This window comes from Crocodylus porosus, unplaced genomic scaffold (assembly GCF_001723895.1).
Source record: "Crocodylus porosus isolate Cpor-Errol unplaced genomic scaffold, CroPor_comp1, whole genome shotgun sequence".
Lineage (NCBI taxonomy): Eukaryota > Metazoa > Chordata > Crocodylia > Crocodylidae > Crocodylus > Crocodylus porosus.
The window spans coordinates 82,670,631-82,684,309 of record NW_017728943.1 but is presented as its reverse complement, the minus strand read 5'-3'; the positions used below and the strand labels follow the sequence as shown (position 1 = coordinate 82,684,309).

The 13,679-nt window shown below is 42.2% G+C and overlaps 1 protein-coding gene across 1 annotated transcript in view; it reads right to left on the bottom strand.

The window, feature by feature from the left end:
- Positions 1-6,172: 6,172 nt before the first annotated feature.
- Positions 6,173-13,679, bottom strand: part of ZNF318 (zinc finger protein 318) — a gene marked incomplete at its 5' end in the record, with an annotated part of 49,319 nt that continues 41,812 nt past the window's right edge. The window contains one exon of the mRNA XM_019548599.1: positions 6,173-13,674. Coding sequence (XP_019404144.1) covers positions 11,213-13,674 — 2,462 coding nt within the window. The remainder of the gene's footprint in view (positions 13,675-13,679) is intronic.

Sequence of the window (13,679 nt, the reverse complement as noted above, 5' to 3'; positions counted from 1 at the left end):
AGTGTTGGGGGGCAACTAGAATCCCCTGTTTGATGAGGGCTTGTAGAGAGAGGCTAGGGGAGGCTGCTGCTGTCCCCAGTGGGAAGGCAGCTCTTCCCTGGGGCCAAAGTTGAGCAAGTCAATTGATGGCCCAGTGCCAGTCTTCTCGGAGGTGCTTCTCTGGCTCACACACTGGTGCCCCACTTCTTGTTCACACCTGCAGGGGAATAGAGAGGCTTCAAGCATTGAGGGTGGGAGGTGAAGAACTGGGGCAACTCAGGTATGGGAACAGCAGGTAGTGCAGCTGGACAAGCCTCTAAAAGTACAGCAAACCAGATGGGGTAGTCTCTACATGGAAGAGAAAGCAAATGCTGGTCTGGTGTCAGCTGCAGGAAAGCCCAAGACAGAACACTTGAACCTCCCTGGACAGTCTATGGTTGACCTCATTTTAAACACCAGCTGGAACAGGAAATGGTGGAGCAAGCAGCCAGCCACAAACTGAATTGTGTTAAGTGTGGTTTAAACTGGGACTAGGGATTCTCATCCCATTACCTAGAGTAGCTTTTGTGAACCTCTTTGTTCCTATGGGTTCTTTGCTTGTTAGCTTCTCACAGCACTGCCCCTCTCCCCATCCTCCTCCTCTTCCACCTGTCATATTCAGATCACTCACCCCATTTTATACCTTGCTCTGCTGTCCTTGCACAGCATCTTATGAAATGAGCTTCAGTTCACAAAAGCTTGGGCTCTACATACATCTTTAGTTAGTCTGAAAGGTATGCGTCTACCCCACGATTCTTATATCAGGGCTCATATCAGGGGGGCAACCTCTTTTGGCGTAAGCCACAAATTAGCTCCACCCCCTCCCTGGATGCCACTCCAATCCCCTATCCCTGCCTGATCTGTTGCTCTGCTTTTGGCTCCCTACCCCGTGTTCCTTGCCTGATCAGCTCCCAGCCATATCTGCCACTGTGCTCCCTGCCACCTGCTACATATGGAAGCTGCTTATGCCATTTGTGACACTCATGCTGCAGGCAGGTCACCCTCTATATATTATCCAGCTGCTGCTGCCGTCTATATATTATCCAGCTGCTGCTGCTGCTATGGCTATGCAGACAAAGCAGTGTCAGCAATGCCTCCTAGTGGAAAAACAGCATATGCCAGCAGGAGTTTTTCTGAACACACTTTCACTTTCCCAGACAGGTGATAAAAGCTACCTCCTGTGTGTCCACACCAGTTTTTGCTGGCATAGCTACATCAGCCGGAGGGTGTGATCTTCTCACAGCAGTAGACAACCTAATAGTCAAACCAAATAACCACACCCAAGTATAACCCTAATGTTCAGTTCACCTGTGTGTTTGGTCACTGAGGGTTTGGCTAATGCAAAGGAACCAGTATTAGCAAACTGGTAGCCTCCCAGTTGCTTGATGTGGTAACAGAAAATCTGTGAGAACAGAGTAGACCTTGCTTTTTGAATCCTGCAGTGATAAGATTGTAGAGGGGTTGGGGGAGGCATATTTGGGCATCTTACCTCAAAGCTCCCTCGTTACTGCTGTTCAGTTGTATGATAACTAGGGGATAAGAATGCAGTTTCTGTTGTGAGAGAAAGGATGCAGTAGTGCAGATACTATTTCCAGCCTCTTCTTTGAGCCTGTATTATTAGTTTTAGGATTCACTCTTCAAAACTGTAAGTCTGTTTGGGGCTTTACAGCTCTTTGTCCCAAATGCCTACATTCTTAAAATCATGCCAGTCGTTACTTTACAACAGTATTCCTCCTGTTCATACAGCAGGGGCTCAGACTGTCAACTTGCATGGGAACGGGCAGAGAGCAGTAACTCATCCAAGTAAGCCGCATAGTCCTCACTTATCTCTGAACAGAGACTAGCAACACATGTCATAGGTGTCATGAAAAAGGCTATCTACAAATGGGGAAGGCTTTCAGTCACTGTGCACCTGGGCTGGGGGCAATGGGTTACAGAATAGCTGATGGATTTTTCAAGTATTAGAATTAGTTCCTATCTAATGGACCATGCTCAAAGCCCCAAAGTCCAGCCCTCCTCCCCACCCCTTCCTTCTACAGCCAACTGCTCCAAATTTAAAAGCTGACACTTCTTACTGAGAACACTAATGAGCTCCTGTTGGCTAAAACAAAGGGATGGGGTTGGGGAGTTCTTTCTTACCCTGCAGCTTTATGGCTCACTCCCTATCTCACGGCCTTTCTAGGATTTTTTTTTTTTTTAATCCTACCATTATGACTAGCACTTCGCTGTCAGCTATGGCAGCTCATCATAATTTCAGGTCCTCTAGCTTTTGTCCCCCAAGGGTTTTATGCTTTTTTTTTCCCCCCCCCCCCCAAGCCTAGATTTTACTAACAGCTCTGTCCGTGACACACTCTATGACTGCGGGCAAATGCTTATTGCCGTCTCAAAATTTCCCAGCTACCCAATGGAGATGAAGACAACAACCTCTGTAAGAAGTCTGGAAGTTTACAACGTGTGAGCAAAATATAACTACATTGATTTTAAGGTTATTGTATTGGGATGTTTTCATGTCATTTTTTTTTATGCAAAGACTTTCCCAGACTGGGAATCCCAGTCCTGTTTGATCTGACTATTCCCTCCCCACTCCAAGTTTCTCTCTCTTCCTGTGCGTCTGTGTCTCTCATGTTTGTCTACAGAATTGAGCTGCTCTCTCACATTCTGTCACTGCCTCCCTTTTCTGTCCCCACCAAGTTCACTACCTTTCTATTATCCCAACCTCAGTATTATCTTGGATTCTTCCATCTTTCTGTTCTTCACCACCATATCCAAGCAAACCCTGCCTACTCTGGAACAAGAAGTAGCAGACTTTTGAGCAATCTCAGTCCCTCAAATCCTTTACTCACTTTTTTGCAACTCCTCTCCACCACTCTCACCGATGATCTTTTCCCATTCTCTTCACCATTTCTTTTGCCTGTATTAATAGTTAATATATCAATATTGTATTTACCTTCACAGACTTAAGCTTTAGCTGTTCCTGGGTATACCAGGGACTGGTTTATAAAGTGATTTCACATTCCAAGCACTGTGATACACTGTAGCACTGGGACAGGACTGTCTCCCCTTCTCTATAGTATTAAATGTTTCAGAGATTGAGAGCTCTTAACTGCTATAGTAATAATCCAGGCAGTTCAATGACAGTTTAGCCAGAACATGGCTCAGAGAAGATGCATCAAATTTTTAAATGTGTTTAAGTGAAAGTCGATGAGATTTAAACTCCAAATGGTCTGTCACTTTTGCAAATGGGATTTAGGCTTCTACCTCACCTAAGCCAAATACCTAACAGATTACTTGAACTGAGCAAGACAGGACTGCGTCCACCTTCCAAACACTGTTAACCTTATTCTGGCGGCACATGAAGAAAAGCTAAGCAATCGCAGTGCTACCCCACAGGAGTCTCACCAGGGGACATCTGAAGAGAATGAATCAAAAGCAGGGATGTCAAACTCAAGCTGTAGCAGGCCAAGTTCCAAGTTTAAGTAGGGTCAATAGGAGAGAACACACACAGCTTCTGTAGACCAAGCACACTTAGGATTTGGATCTTCTCCACACATCAGGATCACTTTATTCCAGTCTCACAAGCTCCTGTGTGCTATCCTACTTACTGCCATTTCAGGGACTCCCAGCAACTCCTTCTGTCCTTCCTTCAGGGCAAGAGCCATGTTCCCAATTTTCCCCACATTAGGAGCTCTGGGTGCCCCTGCTTCCTCAGACTGAGCATCCCATTCCCTCTTCTCCCCAATAACAGTATATCCCATTTCCCTGCTTCACCAGTGCCAAGTGTTCTGTATGCCCCATTCCCCTAGCATTATTCAGCACTATCTCCCTCATGACAGTCTTAGATATTACTGCCTGTTATCTCCACTTCCCCATCTCTAGGTATCTCGGGGCCCTTGCTTTATTACCCACCCACCCAGTTCTCTCAACTCTGGGCCCCTGCTCCCTTTGTTAAACAGCATTCCTTATCTAAGCCCTTATCCCCCTCCCAAGCATTGCAATACCCTAGCACCTTTATTATCCATGCAAGCACCTTGTGAGATACCCCAGTATTGTTATCTTCATGTTACTAATGAGGAGCTCATGTACCAAGACAGACTTGGACAGGTCACACAGGAAGTCGGTGATAGAGCTGAAAATTGAACCCAGGGTTCCTCCCTGCCCCAATTCCTAACCCGTGGTCTGTCCTTCCTCTCTATTCCCCTGAAAGTCACAACCTTGCCCCAATTTCTCTTCCTCTACCAGACTCTTCTGCCAAGTTTCTGCTCCTGCCATTACCATAGCCCCATCCTTCCATGGCTGTTCCCCACAGCTTTGATCCATCTCCCTTCCCATATACGGTCTGCTCTCCCCACTCCCTTACCCCCACAAGGGCTATGCTTCCTCTTGTCCATTTGCCCTACTCCAGTACCTGCTGCTTTCTCCACATTCTTGTCCTTCCCTGCCCCCACACTCCTTTCCTCCTTCCCCATGCAGCAACTGTACTCTCCATTAAAAGCCATCTCTAACATACTGCATAGACAAGTGATTTTAGCTGTTCCTTCTTACAACAGGATGAGATCATCCCACATTACCATTTATACAGTATAAGGCTGGCCTCCTGGTTTTATTTTCTGGGATAAATCAACAGCTGTGATAAATCCACAAAAAATAGGTCTTCTCCCTGGATTTGCCTCTGTTCTTTTGTGTGCCTGCCAGCTGTTGATCAAATGTTCTAATAATACCTTTTCGTGGTGAAAAACAGCATCAACCTCCCTTAAAGGCAAGTGAATCATCTTAAGCCAAAAGACCTAACTTGGGCACTGTGAGTATACAGAAAAGGAGGCTCACAAAATAATTTAAGTGGAGGTGTCTTGAGTTTCAAGCTGGCTGGAAAATTTCAGGTAAATCTATAGACAATAAAACGCCTCCCCATTACCATCATGGTACATGCGTCTCTACAAGGCAGCTTTTGCTTTTTCCTCCCCCTAAAACTGTTTTCCGGGCTTCATTAAGTATTGAAACGTTTAAACCCTTCACTGAAAATAACGTTCAATAAAACAGCACACAGGCTCCAGAATAATTTCACAGTAACCATTTAATGTTTCAGTTTAAAGTAATACCGTTTAGTAAAGGAAGAGGTGCATCCACATATATACATAGCCTTCTAGGATGCTGAAAAAGGGACATACATATAGCTCCATGGAGAAGACATCTAACAATAAAGAATATAGAAGAAATAGCCTTGATGCTGATTAGTGTTCTCAGTGTTAACAGCAAAACTTTAAATCAACAAAGACTTTACAGCCCAATGTGCCCTCACCCAAAAGAGAAAAGAAAGGGTTAAGAACACTTTACCCAGGCATGCAAAACTATACTCACCTTTTTAGAGTAGGATTCCAACAGTCACACAGCTTCAGGGAACATCTCCATTGGTCCTGTGAAAATTAACCAAAAAACTAGGAAGGGGAACAGGCCTGTCACAGAACTATTGGGTGGCCATCCCACACAGCCTATTAGATCTATTCAAAACTCTCTGGGGCCCTCTTTGCTTTGCTTTTCCTACCAAAGTGCCTGATATACAATTCTTGAGGCTCTCTGGAGAAGTCAGGAAAACGCAGGCCAGAAAGACTATAGCTACAGGAGAACAGAATAACCCAAAACACAATCCTGGATTGTGCTTATAAGGCAACAGGAGGCTGGGTGATACTTAGGACAAGTGGCTTCAAGAAGAACAAAAACTCTAGCCTTGTTTTGACATGATCTGGGGCACTCAAAACACAGGACAGGATTCTGTCCTGGTGGCTAAGAGGACCTGAAATGGAAATCAGTAGTCAAAGGAGCTATATGGGTCCTTTTGTACCAACAGACATCATAATACTTCTATACAAGGACTACCATATTGCAACAGACCTAGGGTTTTCCTATTCCTGTACCCTGTTTCCAAGAGGCCAATGCTAGTTGCTACAGAAGAAAGCATAAAATCTCCATATAAAGCACCAAACGCCGTGGCAGAAAGTTGTACTGGTTGGTTATACTCATGTCTAAGAATACTTAAATCATTTAATATACTGTTTTTAAATTCAGTGCCCACTAATTTTTGTATTACAAGGAATAGCAATAATTCCTGATAGATGCTATTTTGCCAGTACAAAATAGCTTTTTTCCTTACCTATTTTCCGATTCTTCAATTTAAGCAGCACAAACTAGTCTCAATTGCTCAATTCTTCTCCCCAAGGAGTCCCTCACCCTCCGATTTATTTTGTTGCCTTTCAAATTTTGCTTTTTCCTATTTGATATGAGACCAGAAATTAACCTAAATACCAAGATAAGAATTCCCAATACCTCCTATTTATTTAGCAGCTGTTATTGAATATTCCATATTTTTCAGATGACCCTCTTGCATTTCTGCATTGGTGAGTATTCTGTTTAGGTCCCTTTCTCTTTTGGAAATGCTTGGCCCTGTAGCTTAAAAAAAGTGGACATCAATATAGCATTGCATAAATGGCAAGACTAGTACCTACCTCATGCCATTCTCCTTTGCCCTTCCTCTCCCCCTCCAAAAAAACAGTGCATGAATTAAAAAAAAGTTAAGTGTTATGTGCTGAATATACTGACCACACCTTTGCTAATCAACAATTTATGTATTCATGCATTTAACTCCAAATCCATCAGTGCATGAGAAAGATTTTTTTAAACATGTTCTGAGCTATGTTAGTTTAGTGTGGAATTTCATAGGCTGCCCAGTTGTATAGCTTTGTTATCTACTGGTAAAGTCCCTCTATGGCCAGACTTGACTAACTTAAGTCATATTTTTCTCATCAGCAAATTTTATAAGGTCTCAAATTCACCCTTAACTGATAAAACAGAGACCTGCCACTTCTCTGTGAGGACTTCATCAATCTCTTTCCATGCTAAAAAACAAGGGACATACTGTTCAACTAAACCTTTTTGTAATCTTCCCCAAAACCTTGTATGTTACTTACTGCTATCAGTTTTCATCCTTAACACACAAACATGTTTGGGAGAAATTAAACAGTCTATGTTTATTTTGGGGGGTAAGATTAACCCTTACAACTAGTTATACTGAAACGCACCCCCCTCTCTTCCCCTATCTCTCGTGTCAAGAAAAGAATATGCAAAAATCAGGGATTGGTAACGTATGGCCCACAGAGCCATTAGATTGGACCTGTGGATGTAGAGCTTGGGCAGCATTTGGTGTCAGGAAGAAGTGATAGCAATGCATGCTTTCCCTGTTTCATGGTAATGGCCTGGTCTTAGTCCCTGCCTTCCCCTGACCTGAACAAGGTCATTGTGGTTCACAACCTGAGTTCTTTTCAACCAAAAAAATTCTCTATTATTTTTCTGTAGTCAAAAACAAAGTGAAAACTAAGAGCTTGCATTTTCTGAGAGGTGCCTTGAGTCTAAAAAGTTTGAGAACCTTTGGGCTAAATCTACAGGGAGTCAGATATGAAAGCTGACTCTTCCCACATACATTCACAGACTTTTAGATATCTGATACCAATGCCTGAGGCTGTAATGTAGCAATGCCTAGACTGCTTGGTATGAACAAAAGGAAAGCTTGCCACTTTACGGCATTTCCCTCACTGCACTATTTTACAGAAATTTAATCCAAGTTCTGCAGCAACATTCCTTCATTTCAGCCACACTCCAGTAAGGCACACTGACGTTTGCAGCATCAGGTAGCATGAGGTAAATATTTGTCATTCAAACATTGCTCTTCAAAGTGAGGAAATGGTTTTGCCTGACTTGGAGCCCCTGTGTATTCAGTAAGGCTTTTATTATTCCCTTTTCCTTTGCAGCTGAATAGAACCAACAACTGTTCTAAGACAGGACTGTCCAACTTCTAGGCAGCCAGGAGATGCATAATAATGCACGGGCCATAATAACAGAGGCTGCATATTGCGGGGGCCATAGGCCCCATAGTTTGCATGCTAGGTGCACAGGCACCCCTCCCACCCCGCTGCCCCCTATGCCTCACCTTCAGCTCCCCACCAACTACCTCCCCTAGCAGCACAAGCTATGCTGAATTGCCCCCAGGAACATGAAGTTGACACTGGGGGAGTCCTGATAATGCAGCAGCTGCTCCAGCCACAGCAAAAGCAGCAGCAATGACTGGGTGGGAACGGCATTTTATTTCCTCAAAGGCTGCCAGTAGGACAGCACTGTTTTAAGATGAGAGAGAAAGGCAACTCCCTACCTGTCCTGAAATTGTGAGACAAATCAAGTCAGAATGGACAGGCAATGCAAACAAACACAAACAAAGCTCTTCCCATAATTCACCCCTCCTCCTCAGGATCTGGAATAAAGAATCCAAGACTCAGATTTAGGACTTCCAAGTCAAGGCACTATGCTAGTGTTATGCTCAAAGAGAGGACCAGTACAGTAGATAAACTGTTTAATGCATTTCTCTGTAAACTATAGCTAAAGACAAAATAAAATGTGTACTGTTTCATTAAAGGGACCTGTACACAGTTCTCCCATCATCATGCTCTCACTGTGTTCTTTAGCAGCCGTTACTGTTCCAGGTCTGCCCATCTCAACAGCAATTTCAGGTCCCCTCCATTCTAAGCCAGAGCACATGCTGCTATTCCAAACCCTCAGAACCTGAACAAGGATTGTCATTCGTTACAACACATTTCCTAGGGACTACCATAAGAAAATAGATGCAATTTCTCCTATAACAAACCACATTAACCTCCAGAGGTTGGGGAAATGACTGAGTAGTAGTAATTCTCAAAATCACAGCTCACAAAATGCTTGCTTTCCACCTAATGCTATATGTCTACTTGTCATTCACAGCCAACTCCTGTCCTTCACTATAAAACACTGAAAATGCAGGATTCAAATTAATTTTCTGTCCAAAAAATGAAGTCTATATTTATTAATTTGTCAAGCAGAGTACTTCCCACGGGGATGGTATGGTGTGCAACAAGGACATCTGGAGCAAGGCACCGTCCATGAGAACCTTACCTTCAGTGACCCACAAACCAACAGACCTCAAAGTGCCTCTACAGCCCAATGCAGCAGCACTTTAAACCCAAAAGCATGGAAATTCAGCCTCATCCCCTCATGTTCAAAAGTTCCATTAGTAGGCTAAAGCTATATCACCTGAACAGCCCCATCACCATAAACAATTACTCTGAACGCCACCCAAAGCTGGCAAGAAAACAGAGGAGGTTGCAAGTGACACCAGGGAGCAGAGTAACCCCTGAAGAGAATGGAACAAAGAAGAGAGGTTAAAAAGAAGCCAACATCTATTGCCCTCTGCAGTCAATTACTCACAGGATATAAGTATCATTGAGAAAATAATTATTTGTCAAACAAAATCCATAAACAGCTCTGAAAAGGTTGCTTCATGATGTCTGAAGACTACCTGAAGAGTTCCCCCTGTACAAAGACCACTCCAAGCTGTGCGTTAACTTACAAATATCAAAATGTAAAATCTTGTCTTCTCTGGTTTAGTTAGGCAGCCTGGTGGGAGATGTAAAGAAAAAATAATTCACAAAGGACATAACATTTCAACCGAAGAGGAAAGGGTGACGCTTTAACAAAGTTCCTATATTCAAAACAGGAATTGTTTATATACTGTACAGCTATACAACTCTACATAGTTTCACAAAGAGTTTCCTTCCCCTCTTAACAACTTAATTTTCAGCAACTTGCTTTCTTATGACATCACCATTTGCACTCTCTCCAGGGTCAGGCTAAAGAAAATCAATTTCTAATGCAAGTAATACAATAAACAGATTCTGAGAAACCACTCCAACTCTCTTTATACACCCAGTAAAAAAGGAAAGGGAAAACAAACCAAAAGAAAAACACAAACCCATTTTGTGCCTCTATACAGGTTCACCTTCAAAGATAAAGGGCACTGGGTTGGTCAAGGGGTTAAAAAGGAGAATGATGAAGCAGGCAAGCCTCTGCTATTTTTTGCTAACCCTGAATGAACTCAGGACCTTCTCACGCCTTCACTAACATGAACTGGAGTCTTTATTGACTTCAACGTGAATTTTACCAGGCCTTTACTCGTTAAGCTCATTGCTCAAGACCTTCATTCTCTCAACTGTTGTATGAGTTTCAATGTCTGCTTCATGATTAAGTCTGTTAAAATGAAGTACTCATTTACAATTAAAAAAAAATATCTAGAAGTATTTTTGATCACAAGTTTATTTTTAAATGATTTACAAATAAAAATGTTAGATTTATCCAAGCAAACATTAAATGTTTTAAGTCTTTGACACACTGTACAATGAAAACCATCATACTACAGGTTTTAATGGCTCAGGGACCATTCAGGGTGGGTATGCATGTATCTGTGTCACATGGGGCGAGTCCAATTTCTGAGACCAGGGTTCAGATCTTCCGCTTCTTCATGAACTGGGCAGCTGCTAAATGATTTAACACAAATAGTTACTAGATCACAATACAATGAAAGAAAGGCTATTTCAAATCATGTAAGTGACCTCAAAATGTCTGGTCCAGGTGTCAGGCCACAGAGCCTTACCGATTAGTCTTCTTCTCCAAAAGTCAGTCGGACAGATTTTCTTCCCTTGCTTAGTGAGGTGGCATCCATAATACAATACAGCACGAGACATTTGAAGTACAGATGTAATACAACAACATAATTACAAACCACAGGACGTGAAACCATTCAAAAGGCAATTCTATTAACAAGTTCTGCATTTCAAACAATAAAAGCAATCAAAATCATGCATTACATTTTAAAGAAATTATCAGTTTTAATTCTTCGGTAAGAGTCTCCATTTCCTTATGTTCTGAACGGGTTTCTTGAGCTTGTCACACAGGCCAGCCTAGTTGAGGAATGCTACTGATAGAAACAGCATGAACTGGAAAGTGTCCCAAAATGATAAAGAATAAAAGCCAAAAAATAAACAACCAAGACACACGCATTGTAGGTGAGCAATTCCACTTTAATGGCGGAGTATAGAAAAGAAATTGGCAAAATTTCACAGGAAAGACATTTTACACAATTCAGTATGTACAGAATAAAGTGTGTGTCTGGTTTTGGTAAAATATGCTTTAGCATTAGTCAATATCTATTGTAGGATGCAAATACATCCAACATATCAAACAGAAACAGAACCAAAAACATATTTATATATACACATATATAAACAAAACTGCAGCCAGGGCTCCTCAAATATTGGGATTAGCTGGGTTCATTTCCAAACTACTGTCAGCAATCTCCATTTTCACCCAAGCCACCCTCCTTTCCAGGTGTGTCTTTGAGCTTAGGAAGAGGAGTTTCAATGCACCCAGCTGCCTGGCTTTCCACACCATCTCCATCACAACTCAACGATGGCATTTCAGTAGCAACAGCCGTGCCATCTTTGCTCTCCTCCACTTGCAGAAGGATCTCAGACATTGGAGGCATTCCCTGAACATCTAGAACAGGCATGCCTATCTCTGTAGTATCACTATTTGATGATCGTGACTCAAGGTGTGGGACACCTGTTTCGGAGATTAGGGTACAAAACTTTTCTTCTTGATCACCAGAAGTTAATGCAACAAAACCAGTGATTTCTGGTTCATCCACTGGCTGTTGAATGCTCAGTTCACCGGTTTTACTGGACTCCAAACCAATGGATGTAATGGTTTTTAACTTTGGAACATCTTCAGTATCTTCACTAAGATCTGTAAGAATACCCAGATGTGCACGTTCCACTTCTATGTCCCCCAAACTGAAATCAATGCTTTCTAATTCCAACTCTGTTTTAAGGGTAGAAGTACCACTAGACTTTACATCTTCTGGCTTTAAGGAATCTCCCTCATTTTCCATATTAAAATTTAATGAGAGAGTTTCAGACTGTTCAAAATTAAATCTTGAATAACTGGTGTTTAAGTCAAAGTCGTTGGCTGATGTGGCTTTTAAGATTTCACAGTTCATTTCAATGCGGGGGACACTGCCCTCTCCAAGGGGTCCCACACTAAAGTCTGTGGCTAGGGCATCATTCAGTGACCCTTGGACCATATCAGATTGAGTAGAAAAGTCTACAATCCTCCTCTTTTCCGAATTTCTCTCTGCAATTAAATCATCTATCTTTTCATCTGATTCAGTTCCTCCTGAAGTGTTATTTTTAACACTAAACAGTTTTAGACTGGCGTTGGCTTCAACAGTATTTGTAATACAGGTGCCAGCTGACTCTGCGACTCCTTGCTTCTGGGACTGGTGGACTGCACAGCTTGAAAGTTCATGCCTGCCCTCTTTTTGTAACACTAATAGGCTATTTGTTTTTTCTACATTGGTGAGACTTGTGTCTGATTTCATCTCTGTTGATTCTGAGACGGTGACTTCACTCGAATCATTTATTTCTACTACTGGGGCATCTGGTAGTTTCTGACTACTTGTTGACTGAGAACAATCCAAAATGACCTGTACCTTTTCATTACTAGTTTTGGATAAAACCAATTCATCAGAGCATGTTGTCAATTTTGAAACAGTATTTTGTATTTCTGAAATCTGTGCAACTTTATCAATGATTTCTGACTGAAACCTTTCTGAGTCAGTATTTTCCTGTTTCACCTCTTTTAAGGAAGCATTATTACAACTCTGCTCTCTCATCTTTGCTACTGGAATTTTTTTCTTCCTAACTTTAGCTGATGGCCCTTGCAATTTTGGAATCAATTTACTCTTAGCATATGGCGCATCTGGCCCATCAATTTCTCTATTAGTTTTACTGAAATCATTGCTTAATTTTTCCTCTACTAAACTATGATCTTCCACATTTTGCATGTCATGGTCTGCAGCAGATGACAGACCCCCAGAGTGTTCCAAACTAACTTCAGAGTGAGACCCTGTTAACTCCAAGTTTTTTATCTCTACATCTTTTTTCAAGGTACCAGATGCATCTGCTTTGTTATCCAGGGTATCGTCTGTCTGTCTGTCTCCAATTTTCTCTTGGACCTCACTTATTTGTGGGTCTTGGGGTACCTGGTTGACCACCTTTTCTACACTTGTTGTACCTAAGTGTCTCATTACCGAAGAGTTCTGACCAGCAGTATCAGTTTTAGTTTCTGATAATTTGGATATCTGAGACTCTATCGGCTTCTTGTTAATTTCTGCCTCATTCTCACAGGATATTGAAGTATCTTCTGCTAGAACTTTAGATTGCAAGGATTCCTCCTCTTTAGGTTTAGCCTGGATATCCAATGTAAGAGTAGTTTGGGATTTGTGGTTCACCTCCTCCTGAACACTGTTTGGGATTTCAGTGCTTTTTGTTTTACAAGTCTCCTGGACTTCCACCTTCTCAGGTGCAGAGGTCTTCTCTGCTTGGTGTACCTGACTAGCCTCTGAGTAAGTAACTACATTTTGTGATGTATTAATACTTTGTTTAGGGTTTGATGGCACGTCTAAGTTTCTCTCTGTTTTTGCTAGATTAGAGTTTTCTCCATTTGGAACTAGAGAAGTTGAACTTGCAAGTTTGCCATCAGCTGAATTCTTTCCACCACTACTATAAAAGATACCATAAAGATCTTTAGCATTAGCTGTGGCCAAGCAAGAGTTCCTTTTCTCTATTTTTTTAGCCTGGTCACTAAAAACAGTAGAAAATGGTGGTGGAGGAGGGCGCACTGGCATTGCCAATATGGGCTGTTCACTCTCAGACACACCTGGAGCCACTTCATCTGCTGGGATGAGAGCTGTC